Source organism: Mandrillus leucophaeus, unplaced genomic scaffold (genome assembly GCF_000951045.1).
Source record: "Mandrillus leucophaeus isolate KB7577 unplaced genomic scaffold, Mleu.le_1.0 Scaffold317, whole genome shotgun sequence".
Classification (NCBI taxonomy): domain Eukaryota; kingdom Metazoa; phylum Chordata; class Mammalia; order Primates; family Cercopithecidae; genus Mandrillus; species Mandrillus leucophaeus.
The window spans coordinates 2,066,640-2,083,004 of record NW_012103332.1 but is presented as its reverse complement, the minus strand read 5'-3'; the positions used below and the strand labels follow the sequence as shown (position 1 = coordinate 2,083,004).

Here is a 16,365-nt window from a genome sequence, read left to right as displayed (position 1 = left end):
GATCATCTGAGGTTAGGAGTTCGAGACTAGCCAGGCCAACCTGGTGAAACCCCATCTTTACTAAAAATACAAAAAATTAGCCCAGTTTGGGAGGTGGAGTTTGCAGTGAGCCAAGATTCTGTCATTGCACTCCAACCTGGGCAACACAGCAACACTGCCTCAAAAAAAAGAAAAAAGAAAAAAAATGGGCAAAGACATGTACAGATAACTTACCAAGAAGACACATAAATGGCCCAGAACCTTTTGGGAAAAAAGAAATTCAATCTCACTAGTCATCAAGGAAATGAAATGGGTAAAATGAGGAATCAAGTGCCATGTAGGCAAAGTGGTTATAAGGTATGGATTTAATGGTGGTGAGATACAGTGAGACGAGCTCTTCACATTTCATGCATAAGAATATAAATTATTATTAATTGGCGCAGCTCATCCAGAAAGCTTCTGAGTAATATGCAACAAGGGGCCGAGAGTGTTCACGTTATTTGACCCCTTCATTGTGCTTGATAACATCTTTCTACAGAAAGATCCAAGCTGAGCGTGATGGCTCAAGCCTGTAATCCCAGCACTGTGGGAGGCCGAGGTGGGTGGATCACGAGGTCAAGAGATCGAGAGCATCCTGGCCAACATCGTGAAACCCTGTCTCTACTAAAAATACAAAAATTAGCCTGGCCTGGTAGCACACACCTGTAGTCCCAGCTACTCAGGAGGCTGAGGCAGGAGAATTGCTTGAACCCGGGAGGTGAGATCGTGCCACTGCACTCCAGTCTGGCGACAGAGACTATGTCTCAAAAAAAAAAAAAGAAAGATTCAGAGATGAGGTTTAAATGCTAAATACACATGGCAACATCATTTTACAAAGTTAGAACTATCAAGAACCTAAATGCCCCTTAAAAATATCATATAGATCGGGGTCCCCAACCCCTGGGTCACAAACCAGTACTGGTCTGTGGTGTGTTAGGACCTGGGTCACACTGTAGTAGGTGGGCAGTGGACGACTGAGCATTATCGCCTGAGCTCCGCTTCCCATCAGATCAGCAGCGGCATTAGATTCTCATGGGAGCGCAAACCCTCCCATGAACTGCGCCTGGGAGGGATCTAGGTTCACACTGCTTGTGAGAATCCTACTAATACATGATGATCTGAGGTAGAACCATTTCTTCCCTTCATCCTGAAACCATCCCCAACCCCCGTCTGTGGAAATACCATCTTCCAGGAAACTGGTCCCTGATGCCAAAATGGTTGAGAACCACTGAGGTAGATAATCAACACCTTGTTTTTGAATAACATTTGAAGATATAGAATATATTTGTAACATCAAAATCCTACACGTTCTTTTATATTATTATTTTTTCAAGAGATCTTGCTATGTTGCCCAGGTTGGATGTGAACTCCTGGGCTCAAGTGATCCTCCCACCCCAGCCTCCTGAGGAGCTGGGACTGCAGGTGTGTGCCACCATGCTGGGCTCTTTTGTATTGATACGGATAAAAGAAAAACTTCAGCCGAATGAAATTTAAAGGAGCTTAATTGACCAACGAATGGTTTGAGAGTCGGGTGGCCTTCCCAGCCACAGGAGGCTCAGAGACTCCAGTGCAGCCATGTGGTGGAAGAAGGTTTATGGACAGAAAAAGGAAAATGATGTATAGAAAATGGAAGTGAGGTACAGAAACACCCAGATTGGTTACAGCTCGGCATTTGCCTGATGTGAACACAGTTCCAACAGTTGGCTACATCTGACTGGCTAAAACTCAGTGATTGCCACAACGATAGGCTGTTGTCTGTTTACACCTCCACTTTTTATAGTTCATGATATATAGAGAAATCTTTAGGCAGAACTTAAAATATGTAAGGAGGCAACTGTGGGCTAAGCTTGATTTGACAATGCCTATATGTGTTTAAATGCATGCATACATCTTCAGGTATGTAGATAGCTATGTACATGAGAATAACCAAAATATAACCCGTAGTGTCCATTTTTATTTTCTTCTACATGTTGTTTTCTAGAAAATAGAAATATATACATTATTTCTGTGTATGATAGAATAATATGTGACTTCAGGTCTGTAATAGTACATACGTAAAGCAGCTTCAGAGGCTGACTTGTACAATGATGTTTGATGACTGCCTGTTCGTACGCAGGGGATCGGTGGAAGTGCAGCAATGGACACTTAACTTGGTTCTCTTTTCTTCCCTAGGTCATGGCCTCACTGCAATAGTGCAACAGGTGAGTCGGGGCTCTCTATCACCTAAGTGATGGGAATGTCAGCATAAGTCTGTTGGGCTGTTATTTCCATTCTTTTTTGTTTTTATTTCAATAAAACTGTGGCCTATTCGAAGTGACATTAGCCACTGCCATTCCTTCCAGTTGCCCCAGGGTACAGCCTGATCTGTGACTCTCGAAAGCTTTGGAAATTGGCTGGATGGATGGGAATCCTGGCTCTCTACTTAGCTGTGCAGCTTTGCGTGGAGCACAGATCTTTCTGAGCCTGAGTTCCTTCATCTATGCAATGGGTATAAGTCTACCTCAGTGCCAGTCTTATGGCAACTCACTAATATTCATTCAACTAAATTCTACATAATTAGTTACCCCAAAACATGGGTGGAAAGAATGAATGGTTCAAAAGCCATCTTTGATGCTTCTCCTGTATCTCTCTTCATAGCCTCTTTTCTGGTACTAGGCACTTAACAGGAGCCCATTAAAGCTTAAGTGAAAGTATGCACTATTCATCGGGGAAGGTTATTATTTCAGGGAAAGTTCCATAGAACTTCCCTAGAAAGCTGGTGTCTAGATAGAATGACTGGAACGAGGCAGAAAAACGGAGACGTTGTCCAGAGGAAGCATGCAAAGAAGTGATGGAGTCCTAAGGAGTTATGTACTCGGCAAAGGCATTTGAAACTTTCATCATACCGCATGTTGGAGTGCATAACCAGCCCTCAGCATGTCCCACCCAGCAGCCAGCAGAACTGGGCAAAAAGCAAAAGTGAAAGCGAGAAATATGAGTTCACAGAGGCAGAGAGCACCCAGCCTTAATCTCTCTACAGAAAATGTTTTCATTCAACTTCCCGGTCAGGCCTCACCAAGGTTGTGTTCTCTCAAGGTAGATAATACCAAATTGTGTTGGGGTCTTTAGTATCAAAGGCACCTCTCACCCCTCCCATCCTTCACTGGCATCCTGGAGGGTAGAGAATATTGTAACGGGGTGGCATACCTGGGAATGAAGTGGCTTGTCTGATGTGCTTGGCAACTGGTGAATCATAAAGCACACAGGTAAAATAGAGCGGCCAGCTCCACCTACTCGTACCCTCTTCCTCCCGTCTTGCTCCCCACCTTGGTTAAGACAGACAGAAATGGACAGATGGGCACTCCATTTCTTAACAACAATCTAGAGACACCAGCAGGAAAAACAAAACAAATCGAAACCCCACAAAAGTCCATTGAGATAAAGTGGCCCAGGCCTGCTCATACACACTCGAACCTACACCTTACCAGAAACACTTAGCAGCAAATCATGACATTCCCAGTCTGTTCAAAATAATAGCCCAGACCAGGCGCAGTGGCTCACGCCTGTCATTCCAGCACTTTGGGAGGCCAAGTCAGGCGGATCACAAGGTCAGGAGTTCGAGACCAGCCTGGCCAATATGGTGAAACCCCATCTCTACTAAAAATACAAACATTAGCTGGGCATGGTGGTGGGCACCTGTAGTCCCGGCTACTCAGGAGGCTGAGGCAGGAGAATCACTTGAACCCCAGAGGTGGAGGTTGCAGTGAGCCGAGATTGCCCCACTGCACACCAGCCTGGGTGCTCTGGGTGACAGAGCAAGACTCCGTCTCAAAAACAAAAGAAAAGAAATAACAGCCCAGCAGACCTACGCATACTTATGAATCGGCCTAGGCATACTTATGAACCACAACAAATGTCTACTAAAGCACAGCAGACCTTATCTAATTAAGATACGCACGACGATTTACAAAACAGACTGTGCGCCAGGGTGGTTTGATAACATTCCCAGATACTTCAAGTTGTTTCTGATTTTTGACGATGGGATCATTTGAAAGCAGGAGAGGGCGTTCATGCGAGAAAATACTAGGGAGTCATTAAAATGACGATGTTGAAGCATATTCATTGTCATGGATGTGTTGGTAGCATGTGATTTTGTGAAAAAGCAGGGAAAAATAGGATACACAGAGTGATTGTATATTTATAAACTATAAATCGATGATGGGTGGTGTGTGTGATTATGTGTGTGTCTGTGTGTGTGTATGAGTCACTTGACTATAATCAAATATTTGTATACTTGTATGATTTGTCTTGCTATGGTAACATTATAGCAATTTTTATTCCCTTCTTTTTTGCCTATCTGTGGCTTATAATTTTCTACAGTAGCACGTGTTTTTGTATGCTAAAAACAATCTATCAGAAAATATTCTTTAGGAAACTATTCCAAGCCTGGAGAAGACAGACACATATTCAAACTGGGACAGTCTGTCAAGGTCAATACCTTCTCAGAGGCTGATACACAGAAAACAGTGCAATGCTTTCCATAAAATAAACTCCTGAGTTTTTCTCCTTCCCCTAAATGAAGAATTTAACTGGAAAAGATGGCCCTGTTTAGAAAGTGGATCCTTCTGTCTTAAGCCTCCACGTATAATAAAAACATTGATGAAGATAGATATTGGCTGATTTGATTTAAAAGACAAGAAATTTCATTTTGTCCAGGAAAATCTTACTTTTAAGTCTTTCTAAGGAAAGCAGTCTTCAAGGTTGATTTTTCCTACTTGTAAAAGAAAAATTAATAAGGATTTTAGGACACGAGGGAGACATGCAGGTATAGAATATGTGAGCATCTAATGCCCCCTGCTGGCTATTTCCGATGCTGCGATGCCTGTATTAATTGAGCAGAGGCTGGCGTCCTCCTGGTTCTCTCCACAGGGTGTTGGGAATAATCGTGAACAGAAATAAATAAAAAAAACTGACAGTTGACTCTTGGGGACAAGCCAGGATTTCAAATCATCCCAAGATTGGTAAACCCAAGGATTAACATTGTCTTCAAAATTCAATTACAACAGTTAAAAATCACAACAGTTCAAAGTGAGTATTTTCAAGCCCACATTGGGGTTTAGCTCTTTGTCAGGCATATAGTAAAGCCAGGGAATCCCTACCTTTAACAAGATGATTCCAATTCAAGTAGTTCCGGGCCATTCTTCTTTAGAATTGCTGGCTGAAGGTTAAAAAGAGAGAGAGGGAGAAGAAAACTATCCAGACTCTTCCCACCAAGAAGCTGTCCTCAATTCTCTAGATAACAAATGTCACCATATTTCATTTGAATTTCTAAGGGCACTCCAGGAATGGGACAGGAGGCAGCTGCCTTCCCTATCACCATTCACCCACTCGTCCATCCATTTATTCAACCAATCTGTGATACGTTCATATCTGTGCTTTGGGCACAGATTTAAAAAAAGAAAAAGAAAAAGAAAACAAAACTTAAAGGTCCTGGGGACTCAAGTAGTCTGAGATTGTATTACTGTATTTTGCATATGAGGAAATTAAGAACTAGAGAACAGAAGTAAATTTCCAAGGGCCACCTAGTGGGAACATTATGCCTGTTCTTCAAACCCCCATTAAATGTTTCCTGTGTAGCTATTTCTGTGAGTTTGGACTATTTGTGGCTTCGAATTATTAGCTCATAATCTTCAGATCAAAGAACTGTTGTTCAGTGAATAAACTGAAATGCCCAGAGAGGTAGATGACTGAGTCTGTCTCTCTCTCTCCTCTCTCTTTTTTTGTGTATGTGTGTGTGTATGTATGTATACACACACACACATGTATATATACACATACACGGTCATGTGTCACATACTAATAGGGACGTATTCTGAAAAATACATCATTAGGTGATTTCAACATTGTGTGCACATCATAGAATGCACTTACACAAACCTAAATTGTGTAGCCTACTACATACCTAGGCCATATAGCATGGTCTATCGCACGTAGGTTACAAACAAAACATCCTGCACAGGATGTTACTGTGCTGAATATTGCAGGCAGTTATAACACAATGGTAAGAATTTGTGTATCTAAACATAGAAAAAGTACAGTAGAAATACAACATAAAAGATAAAAGGGGTACACCTGTGTAGGACACTTACCATAAAGGGAGCTTGCAAGACTGGAAATTTCTCTGGATGAGTTAATGAACGAGTGGTGAGTGAATGAGAAGGCCTAGATCATCACTGTAAACCCATGTCGACATTAGAATCTCTATGCTTAGGCTATTTGATTAAACTATATTTTCTTCAATAATAAATTAACCTTAGGTTACCAGAACTTTTACAGTTTTAAATGTTTAAAGTTTTGTGACTTTTTGACTCTTTCCTGGTAAGACTTATCTTAAGCACAAAGGCATTCTACCATTTTACAAAAATACTTTCCTTCTTCATGTCCTTATTTCAGAATGTTTTTTTCTATTTTTAATTTTTTTAATTTTTTTTTATTTTTTAAATGTTTTTGCCAAAAACTAAGACACAGATGCACACATTAGCCTAGGCCTGCACAGCGTCAGGATCATCAATATCACTGCCTTCCGCCTCCACATCTTGTTCCACTGGAAGATCTTCCGGGGCGATGACACACATAGAGCTGTCATCTCCTAGGATAACAATGACTTCTTCTGGAATCCCTCCCAAAGGGCTTGCCTGAGGCTGTTTTACAGTTAACTTTTTCTAATAAGTGGAAGGATGCTTTAAAATAACAAAAAAAAGTATGATGTAGTAAACAAACCAGTGTTATAGTTATTTTATCATTATGAAGTATTACATACTGTACATAATTGTACGTGCTAGACCTTCATATGACTGGCAGCAAAGTGGGCTTCCTTACACCAATGTCACCACCGCAAGTATATGAGTCATGCCTTGTGCTATGATGTTATAATGGCTACAACATCATTAGGTAACGATACAGATCTGATAAGTGGAGGAAACCAGGGTCCTCAGTCTTGTGCCGAACTGGATAAAACGACATGGACACATGTGGCGTGGTCTTAAGGAGTGGAGAGTTTAATTAGGCAAGAAAGAAGGAAGGAAGAAGAAAACAGGTCCCCCATACAGAGACAGAGGGAAGCGGGATTTGAACAAAGACAAAACCCCTGTGTAGCAGAAAAGTGTTTGCTTATATGAGGAGGCTGGAGGAGGTGGTGCCTGATTTGCATAGGCTTTAGGGGATTGGTTTGACCAGGCATGTCATTCATGTAGCCCGTGAAAAAACTGGCCCTCTTAGCCTTTTAATATGCAAATGCAAGGCACCATGATGTTCTACACATGTGGGGATATGTGGGGCTGGCCATGTTGCCAGGGACATGTGGGGACAAGGGCAAGAAGAGGGCAGGAATCACCAAGTTTGGGTGGACCTAGTTTCTAATGGCTGGCCTTTGCATATCAAAATTTGCTAGCTGGTTCTAAGAGCCTGGGCTTTCCTGCTAGACGAGAAGCATTTCTGGGGCTGCTTTAAAAGAAACAAAAATTTTCCAAGGACCCCTTTTCCTCCCTATTTGCCTAAAATAATTTATTAATAACTCCCATAACAGTAATAGGAATTTTTCTGCTCCATTATAATCTTATGAGACCATGGTCATATATGTGATTCATCATTGACCAAAACATGGTTATGTGGCACATAAATGTATATACATATATATTTTTTTCTATACCTATTTCTCTCTCTCTCATTCCCCTCTTCCTTCCTCTTTTCTTCTTCTTCCCAGTTATAAGCCATATAGTCAAAACTCACTGACTGTCATAATCCTTTACTCAGAGATGGTGAAATATAAGATTTAAAGAGTTCTACTTTGGCCTTCATCTGGCCACCCAGATGACAGTGGCCACTGAATCCCTGTGCCTCATAGCTGAAGGGGACCCCAGCTTGAAGAACCCTTGTGAAGCATCAGCAAGTGGATATCAACAGAGTTGAACGCTGAAAAAGTCGCACATGTTGCTTAAAAATGAGCACTAAAAAATGAACAAGTTCTCAATATAGATCTGAAAGCAGTGCTAACAACCTGGTTTGAGTGAGAAGGATTTGGTCATGACGTTAAACTTGAAAAGACAAACACACAACACAGCATCTTGTTACTGGGCGCTGAGCCAAGAAGTTATCCTCTGGGAATTCTGAGTTGATTTCCCACCTAAATTCTATGGACCAAAACTTCTCAACAGCCGTTTGGGGGTAGGTGCTGTTACTCCCATTCTACAAGTTAACCCTAGTTAACTGAGGCTTATAAGCAGTTGGGTTTGCCTGAGGTCACATGGCTCCAGAGTGACAGGGCCAGGATTTAAGCCTAAAACTTCTCCACTCAGCTCCCATGAAATACATGTTGCCTTCCTCATGCCTTTGATCAGCTGCTCTGCTGTGTTCCTGGCAAACACTAACCTCCGTAAGGAGATAAAACATCAAAGGCTGCAAGGCACTTAAAAAAATTCATGGGGCTTAAACACGAGAGATGTTTATTTATTTATTTATTTTTTCTTATGTAAGTCAAGTCCCAAGGTAAACAGTCCAAGGCTCTTTGGCAGCTCTGCTCCTGGAAGTCCTCAGAGACCCTGTTCTTCCTGCCTTTTTGCTCCCTCCCTTGTATTCGCCTTAATCTTACAGCCTAAAATAGTGATGTCTGTACTGCAGGCCACAGGATGGAAAAAGAAGAGAAAAAGGAGAAATAAAAAGTGCATAACAACTTCAGGAAGTATCCTGGAAATTGTGACTTGATTTTCCACCTAGATTCAATTGACCAAAGCTTGGACTCATGGCCATGCATAGCTACAAGGAAGACATGTAGCTCCAGGTGACCACGAGCCCAGCTAAACAGCAAAGGGTTCTGGTACCAGAGAAGACAGAGAAAATAGATATGGGGAGACACACGACTGTCTCTGCCACAGAGTAGTTAGTAACAGGTAGCTGGGACTCATGGACCCCTCAATTTTCAACACATATTCTTAAGTCCAGCTGGCAACCTGCAGATTTGGAGCCAACCCTGATCTTTGCCACACCTCTCCTCCCCTTCCCCACTCCCCTGAGTCTTCTTTTGAAACTGAAAAGAAACCAGAAGCTGGTTTTGCTTGGGGAACCTGTCTGGCTTGAGAATGTCCAAGCAACCTACTAACTGACTTGCTTTCCTAGGGAAATAGAAAGTGCTAAACCTCTGCAGGCTTCCTATTTTTATTTCTCTTCTCATGCAAGATAAGCATATTCTCATCATGGGACCCACCGGGAATTCTTCCAGTTCAGGATTTCCTTTGAATGTGAATATCCCATGGCAACAGCACTTGAAGGTCCACCGGCTACCCTTTCCCTGCAAAGCCACTAAATGGGGGCATAGATGAAGGCACCGGCCCTGCACCTCCAGAGACTTCAGCTCCCAGAAGTGTTTCCAAATGAAAATAATCTGAGAGTCTCTATTTACCTAATGGCCTGTCTTCCTTTGGAAGGGAACTGGAGCTTCTAGGTTAGTGGTTCTAAAACTTCAGGGTGAATAAATGTCACCAGAGGAGCTGGAGGAAAAAAAAAACCAGACTGATTCAACTGGTTTGCTCTGGGACTCAGGTTTTGCCTTGTTTCCTTTCTTCAGCTCCCAAGGTGAGTCTGATGCAAATGGTCAAGGGACCTCAGTTGGATGCGTATTGGCCAAGCACCTCTGTCATCCTTGGCTGGGCCTCTGCAGACACAAGAAGAGTTGTTCAAGGGACAGCCACAGGGCTGGAGTAACTGCCTTCTGGCTATCAGGAGGCTCTCCAGGGCTTTATACTGCGTATATCTATCTTCACTTCCCTCTTAAAAATAACTTTCAAAGGGACATTGTTTCTTGCAAAAAGATGTTTCCTTGAGGGAAACACAGAAGTCAGCTGTTCTCTGGAGCTGTCTGGTGTCTGTGGGTGATGAATGACTCCACACATCCACGCAACACAACCACAACTCTCCCAGGATGCAGATGTGAAATCTACTGAGCAACTCCCTTTCTCTTTTTAGAAAATGGTCCCAGGAAGCCAATCTTTCTTTCAGGTCCAGGAAGATGCGAATGCCTGGAAGGGTTTGGGTTGAGCCACTTTGGTGGGGATCTGGGTCCATGAGAGGAAGTGTAAAGCTCTGTTCGCTCTGCGCGGGAGCAGGAAGGTTCTGTCGCTGCTTCCCGATTCTGACATGTTCCTGCTGTACTGCATTCTGTATTTGACAACTGACTGTTTATTGATTGTGCATTCACCGTATGCCCATCTCTGCTACACGTGCATTGCAGGAGCCATCGGAAGCCTGAAGTCTTGCCACTGCCTGGGGGGAGGCAGGTACCATAGTTTGTAACTAGATTATTTATTGGTTAGCTTTGTTCCTAGATGCTATGGAGAAACTTGAAAAAAAAAAAAGTATTAATCAGGGAGGACTACCATCTACAATGAATAAACTACAAATGTTAGTGGAATGTAAAAAAGGTTTATTTCTTCCTCACATCACAATCCAATGTGGATCAAAGGAAGGCTTTTTCCAAACAGTCATTGTGATTCACTTCCCTTTTACCCAACAGCTTCCATCATCCGCATGGGCCTTGGGGTCTCTGCCCAGCCACTGAGGCAAGATCAAGAGCATAGAAGGTCAAGTAGGGCAACCTAGATTCCATCACAGCCAACACCCCAGGGGTGGGAGATCCATGCCATGCCCACTCGCCTGCCCAGGGCAGGGGAAGGAGAGATATGGACACCAGCCAAGCACCACAGGAAAAGGAGACAGGCCTGGTGCACACATGTGTGCAGCATTCTCACTGCCATCCCAGGTGCCAGGGGTGGTGAGGTACAGGGCTGGAGAGGTGCTCTTTAATTTTTGCCTGACATCGGTGGTCAGGAAAGCCCCCTCCAGGGGAAATGACATTTCAGATACAGTTGGATAGTGGACAAAGATCCAGGCATGGGCAGATCCAAGAAAAGAGGGCTATAGACAGAGGGATGGTGGTGCAAGCTCCTGAAGTAGCGTGAGCTGGGTGTGCTGGGAGACTCAAGGAGAAGCTAGCTGAAACAGCTGAAGTCAGAGGTGAGAAAGAGGTAAAGGAAGAGTTTCATGATTCTTATTGCAGAATGGTGAGACAAGCTTTATTCCAGATGATGGAGATAGGTAAAGGATTACTGCAATGAGTGTTTGCAGTATGAAAGAGACTGGGCTCAACTCAGAATACAATAAAGACAAGTGGAAATTTATAGGAGAGGTGTAGCAGGACAAGTCACAGACAAAACCCCTCAGACACGGAGTTAAAGAAGGAAGGGTTTTATTTGGCTGGGAGCTTTGGCAAGACTCACGTCTCCAACAACCGAGCTCCCCAAGTGAGAAATTCCTGTCCCTTTTAAGGGCTTACAACTCTAAGGGGGTCCACGTGAGAGGGTCATGATCAATTGAGCAAGCAGCGGGTACATGACTGGCGGCTGCATGCACCAGTAATCAGAACGGAACAGAACAGGACAGGGATTTTCACAATGCTTTTCCATACAATGTCTGGAATCTATAGATAACATAACCAGTTAGGTCGGAAGTCGATCTTTAACCAGGCCCAGGGTGTGGCGCTGGGCTGTCTGCCTGTGGATTTCATTTCTGTCTTTTATTTTTTACTTCTTTCTTTGGGGGCAGAAATTGGGCATAAGACAATATGAGGGGTGGTCTCCTACCTTAAAGGTAGCAGCGTGAAGGTCTGGGAAAGGAAAATTACAAAGAGGAAACCTCAGGGGTAAGGGAAAGGGCGGGGACAGAGGTGGTTTCTGGCTAAACTGACCTGAAAAGATTCTTGCTGAAGGCAGGCCAAGGTGATCAGACATCACGGGAGGAAGGTGGCAGAGGAGGGCCCTGATTGGATGAGATATGGAGGCTGATCAGGCATGGAGAATGGGAGATTCTGGCTAAACTGACTTAGTAGGAGTCTTGCAAAAATTGGACAATGCAGAAATGAATGTGGAATCTCACAAGGTGGGCCTCGCAGAGAAAAGAGTTCAGGATAGCCTGACTACAGTTTGGTCCAGGAGAGAAGAGGCTGGAAAGGGATGAGGTCAGAGAACAGGATGGGGCAGGTTGTGCTGAGCTCTGGGGGCCACACAGGGCACCTGGTCTGTATGACATGGGCAACGAGTGACATGAACTGATGCACTGTGTTAGGATCATGCTTTAAAATTACATTTTCAAAACTCTGCACTGATGACACAGATAGGTACTCAGGGAGATTGAAGGATAAAAGACAATTCCTTCCCTAAAGAACATACAACAAAAAAGTAATCAGATCCTGCCTATTCATATTTAAATGTCATGGTGAGTGAGACAGAAAACACATATGTTAACAATTCAGTGAGACTGACGTGGCCTGGAGTAGTCAGAGAGAAAAGCAGGGAAATCGGATCTGAAAGGACGATGAGCATCTGGGAAGCAAAGGGGAGGTGAGAAGGAGAAGGGGCTCCAGGCAGGGTCTGCACCAGCAGACACAGAAGGAGCATGAAGCGTATTCGGGGAATCTGGGAGAGTCTCAGGCTGGAACGCTTGCCTCCGGTGAGAAAGGAAATCCCGCAGCTCCCAAGAAGATGTCAGTATCATGACTGCACTCCTTGAGGCCAATTTCCTAAAATGAAATTATATCGAACCCTGAATTAGACAGTGGAGTTGTTTTCCTCGATAACGAGGGCCAGAGCAGATCCCCAATAATTCTGAGCTCATTTGCTCCTTCCGGGCCAGCTGGTCTTTAATGGGTGACCTTATTAATTTAACTCGATTCATGAGAGAGTACAAATTGCTGCTCTAAAGGGCTGGAAAACGTGTTGGTTTCTCTGCCAGGGATCTCAGTGGGGATGTAATTGTGCTGGGTCAGGAAGGTGTCAGTGCCCCAGAGCTGCTATCCAGCCACAAGGATGGGCTGGGACCGGGGACAGGTGCCGGCTAGATTCTGTTCCTCCCAGCTCATTATTTCAAGGAGAAATAATGTCTCATTAACACTTCCCATATGCACTGGTCCTAGGCAAATTCCAGAGAACTGTGTTTCCACTGAGCCAAATTTGCATTAATTTGTACATTACACCTTACAAAAGAGTTGGGCATGCTGATACAATTAACAACTCTTTATTTCATATTTTGGTAAGATAAGGGAATTCAGAGTGAAAGAACTGATGTTTAAGAAAATAAAAGGCCAGGCACCGTGGCTCATGCCTGTAATCCCAGCACTTTGTGAGGCCAAGGCAGGTGGATCATTTGAGGTCAGGAGTTCGAGAGTAGCCTGGTCAACATAGTGAAACCCCATTTCTACTAAAAATACAAAAATTAGCCGGGCGTGGTAGTGTGCTCTTGTAATCCCAGCTACTTGGGAGGCTGAGGCACAAGAATCGCTTGAACCCGAGACGCAGAGGTTGCGGTGAGCTGAAATTGCACCACTGCACTCCAGCCTGGGTGACAGAGCGAGACTCTGTCTCAAAAAACAAAACAAAACAAAACAAAAAAAAAGGAAAATATTAAAGCCAAAACAAGATGTACAAATGCTTATCATATCATGGTCCTCTACAATACTTAGATGAAATTCAGAAATTTATCCTGAATTTCTCGGCAGCCAAAGGAAGAAGGGAAATATCCTTAAATCAAAGCAAACCAGTCACTAAAAAGCATGCAGCTTCTGCTCCTAAGACCTGAAAGAAACTTCTCACATAAGTGCTAATAAAGAGAATTTGATTTGAAAAAAGAAATTTAAAATAGAATTGTTTCTAATGCTCCCCGATGCAGGCTAATAGCAAGGAACTACAATACGATTTAGGAAAATAAAGTTTATCAAGAATGAAAAAATCTGCAGTGGTTTTGCATAATCTGAGGGTAAATTTTTAAACATAGAATACTGAGTGGGCTGAATGACCCCAGGCAATCTTTCATAAAACAAGCCCAAATAAGAGTGTTGAGTGCTGAGAAAAGACAGCTGCTGTGTTTTCATTCAGGAAACACCTGGTCCATAACTCAGTTGTTCAATGTGGGGTCTTATGCCTGGCGCTAGAAATAGATGAATGAATAGCTATGACTTCTGTCCTCAGAACACTTATAGTCTATTCAGGAGACAGATGTATGGACAGATTATTGCAATTGCAACATGCTGTGGCTTGTGGGGGAAGAGAAGGGAAAAATAAACCTCATCATTAGCTGAGCTGCTGCTGACTCATGACTTCGGGAGCAATTGCTATGAGAGGTCTTCTAACATTATTTTTCTCTTGCAATGAGAATTTTGACCTGCTACAGTAGAGGTTTCTTACCTCCAAGTCACTGATTGATTTGAATTCTATTCTCTTTTCTCCTTTTTCTTTGTCCCTGTTTTGCAAGACCAACAGGTAAAATGGGAAATAAACAAAAATGCACTTTAGTTTTGAAAAATCATAATCAAGGTAAGTTAATTAAAACTGACAAAAGATTTCTGGAGAAAAACAAGGGCCCAGTCTTTTTGATATTTGGAGCTACCACGGTGATTAAAATAATGCTCGGTCTGTTTGTGTTGGCAGGCCAGTACCAGAGGATTAACGAGCCTCTCCTAGACTGGGTAAGTCAGTTGCTTCCCTTATCTATTTTATAAGTCTTTAATATTTGCAAAGTAGGTGGATTTTATTCAAGATACTTGGTAAAATTTTTAGAAATCAACAGTAACAGGCTGGGTGCGGTGGTTCACACTGTAATCCAAGCACTTCGGGAGGTCAAGGCGGGCAGATCTCCTGAGGTGAAGAGTTTGAGACCAACCTGGCTAACATGGGGAAACCCCGTTTCTACTAAAAATACAAAAAATTAGCTGGGCATGGTGGTGCGAGCCTATAATCCCAGCTACTCGGGAGGTGGAGGCAGGAGAATCGCTTGAACCCAGAAGGCAGAGGTTGCAGTTAGCTGAGGTAATGCCATTGAACTTCAGCCTGGGGAACAGGAGTGAAACTTCGTCTCAAAAAAAAAAAAAAAATCAACAGCAACAACAACAACAACAAATGCTTTTCTAAGTGGCATACTTTCTTGGCAAGAAAAACTGCATTTTAATTCTTGGGTATAAAACTGTAGCAGAACAGCCACAGACAAGAACCCCTCAGACACCAAGTTGTAGAAGGAAAGGGCTTTATTTAGCTGGGAGCATCAGCAGACTCACGTCTCCAAAAAACCGAGCTCCCTGAGTGAGCAATTCCTGCCCTTTTAAGGGCTTGCGACTCTAAGGAAGTCTGTGTGAAAGGGTCATGATTGATTGAGCAAGCAGGGGGTATGTGACTGGGGGCTGCATGCACCAGTAATCAGAATGGAACAGAACAGGACAGGGATTTTCACAATGCTTTTCCAAATGTCTGGAATCTACAGATAACACAAGCAGTCAGGTTAGGGGTTGATTTTTAACTACCAGGCCCAGGGTGCAGTGCTGGGCTATCTGCCTGTGGATTCCATTTCTGCCTTTTAGTTTTTACTTCTTTCTTTGAAGGCAGAAATTGGGCATAAGACAATATGAGGGGTGGTCTCCTCCCTTAAAACTATATTCCAATTCCTCAGCTATAAAATGGAAATAAAAATTAATTAACATGGTCATTGTGAAGACCGAATAAAGTGAAAATACCAACACACTGTGCTGGCAGGTGTGTTATGAGAAGCGCACTTCCTAACACTCATAGTAAAATTTTAAATTGAAATAAACTTTCTTGAGAGCAATTTCATAACATTAAGTAAGCAATATTAAAATACTCACTTTTTTGGCCCAATAATTCAATACTTAGGAGTTTAAAAAGCTAATCTAAAATACGTACTGATACTTAAACACATTCACATATTTTATAATAACATATTTTAAATGGCAGCACGTTTGAATTATGCTAAGTATTCAGTAATACAAAAGTAACTGCATCTTGCTACATCTATTTTATGAAATCATTTGCAATATTTACAAATAATTTTAACAACTAGAGAAAAAGATTAAAAGTTATAACATTAATTCAATATATTTTATTACAAGTAACTGCATAGGTATATAATTTAAAGTTATAACTTGCATATCTATAGATTAGATGGGCAGATATATGATTGATTGATTGATGATTGATTGATTCTGCTCATAAACTCATTGACTCTTTACTGTTTGAAGTAGCTCTTTAAGAATCTAACAAAAGCTATAGACCCTTACCCAGAAACACACATACACATACACACACAGGCACACACAAAAATTGTAAAAATTAAAAGGTTCATGGGTAAAGAATATTGAACCTCTAGTTAAAAATCCTTGAAATTGGCCGGGCGCGGTGGCTCACGCCTGTAATCCCAGCACTTTGGGAGGCCGAGGCGGGCGGATCACGAGGTCAGGAGATCGAGACCATCCTGGCTAAC

At 42.7% G+C, this 16,365-nt stretch overlaps 1 protein-coding gene across 1 annotated transcript in view; it reads left to right on the top strand.

Moving 5' to 3' along the window:
• CLNK (cytokine-dependent hematopoietic cell linker) overlaps positions 1-16,365 on the top strand; it is a 206,794-nt gene that overhangs the window by 112,012 nt on the left and 78,417 nt on the right. Inside the window, exons 4-5 of the mRNA XM_011987821.1 lie at positions 2,191-2,219; positions 14,526-14,563. Of these exons, the coding sequence (XP_011843211.1) occupies positions 2,191-2,219; positions 14,526-14,563 (67 nt within the window). The remainder of the gene's footprint in view (positions 1-2,190; positions 2,220-14,525; positions 14,564-16,365) is intronic.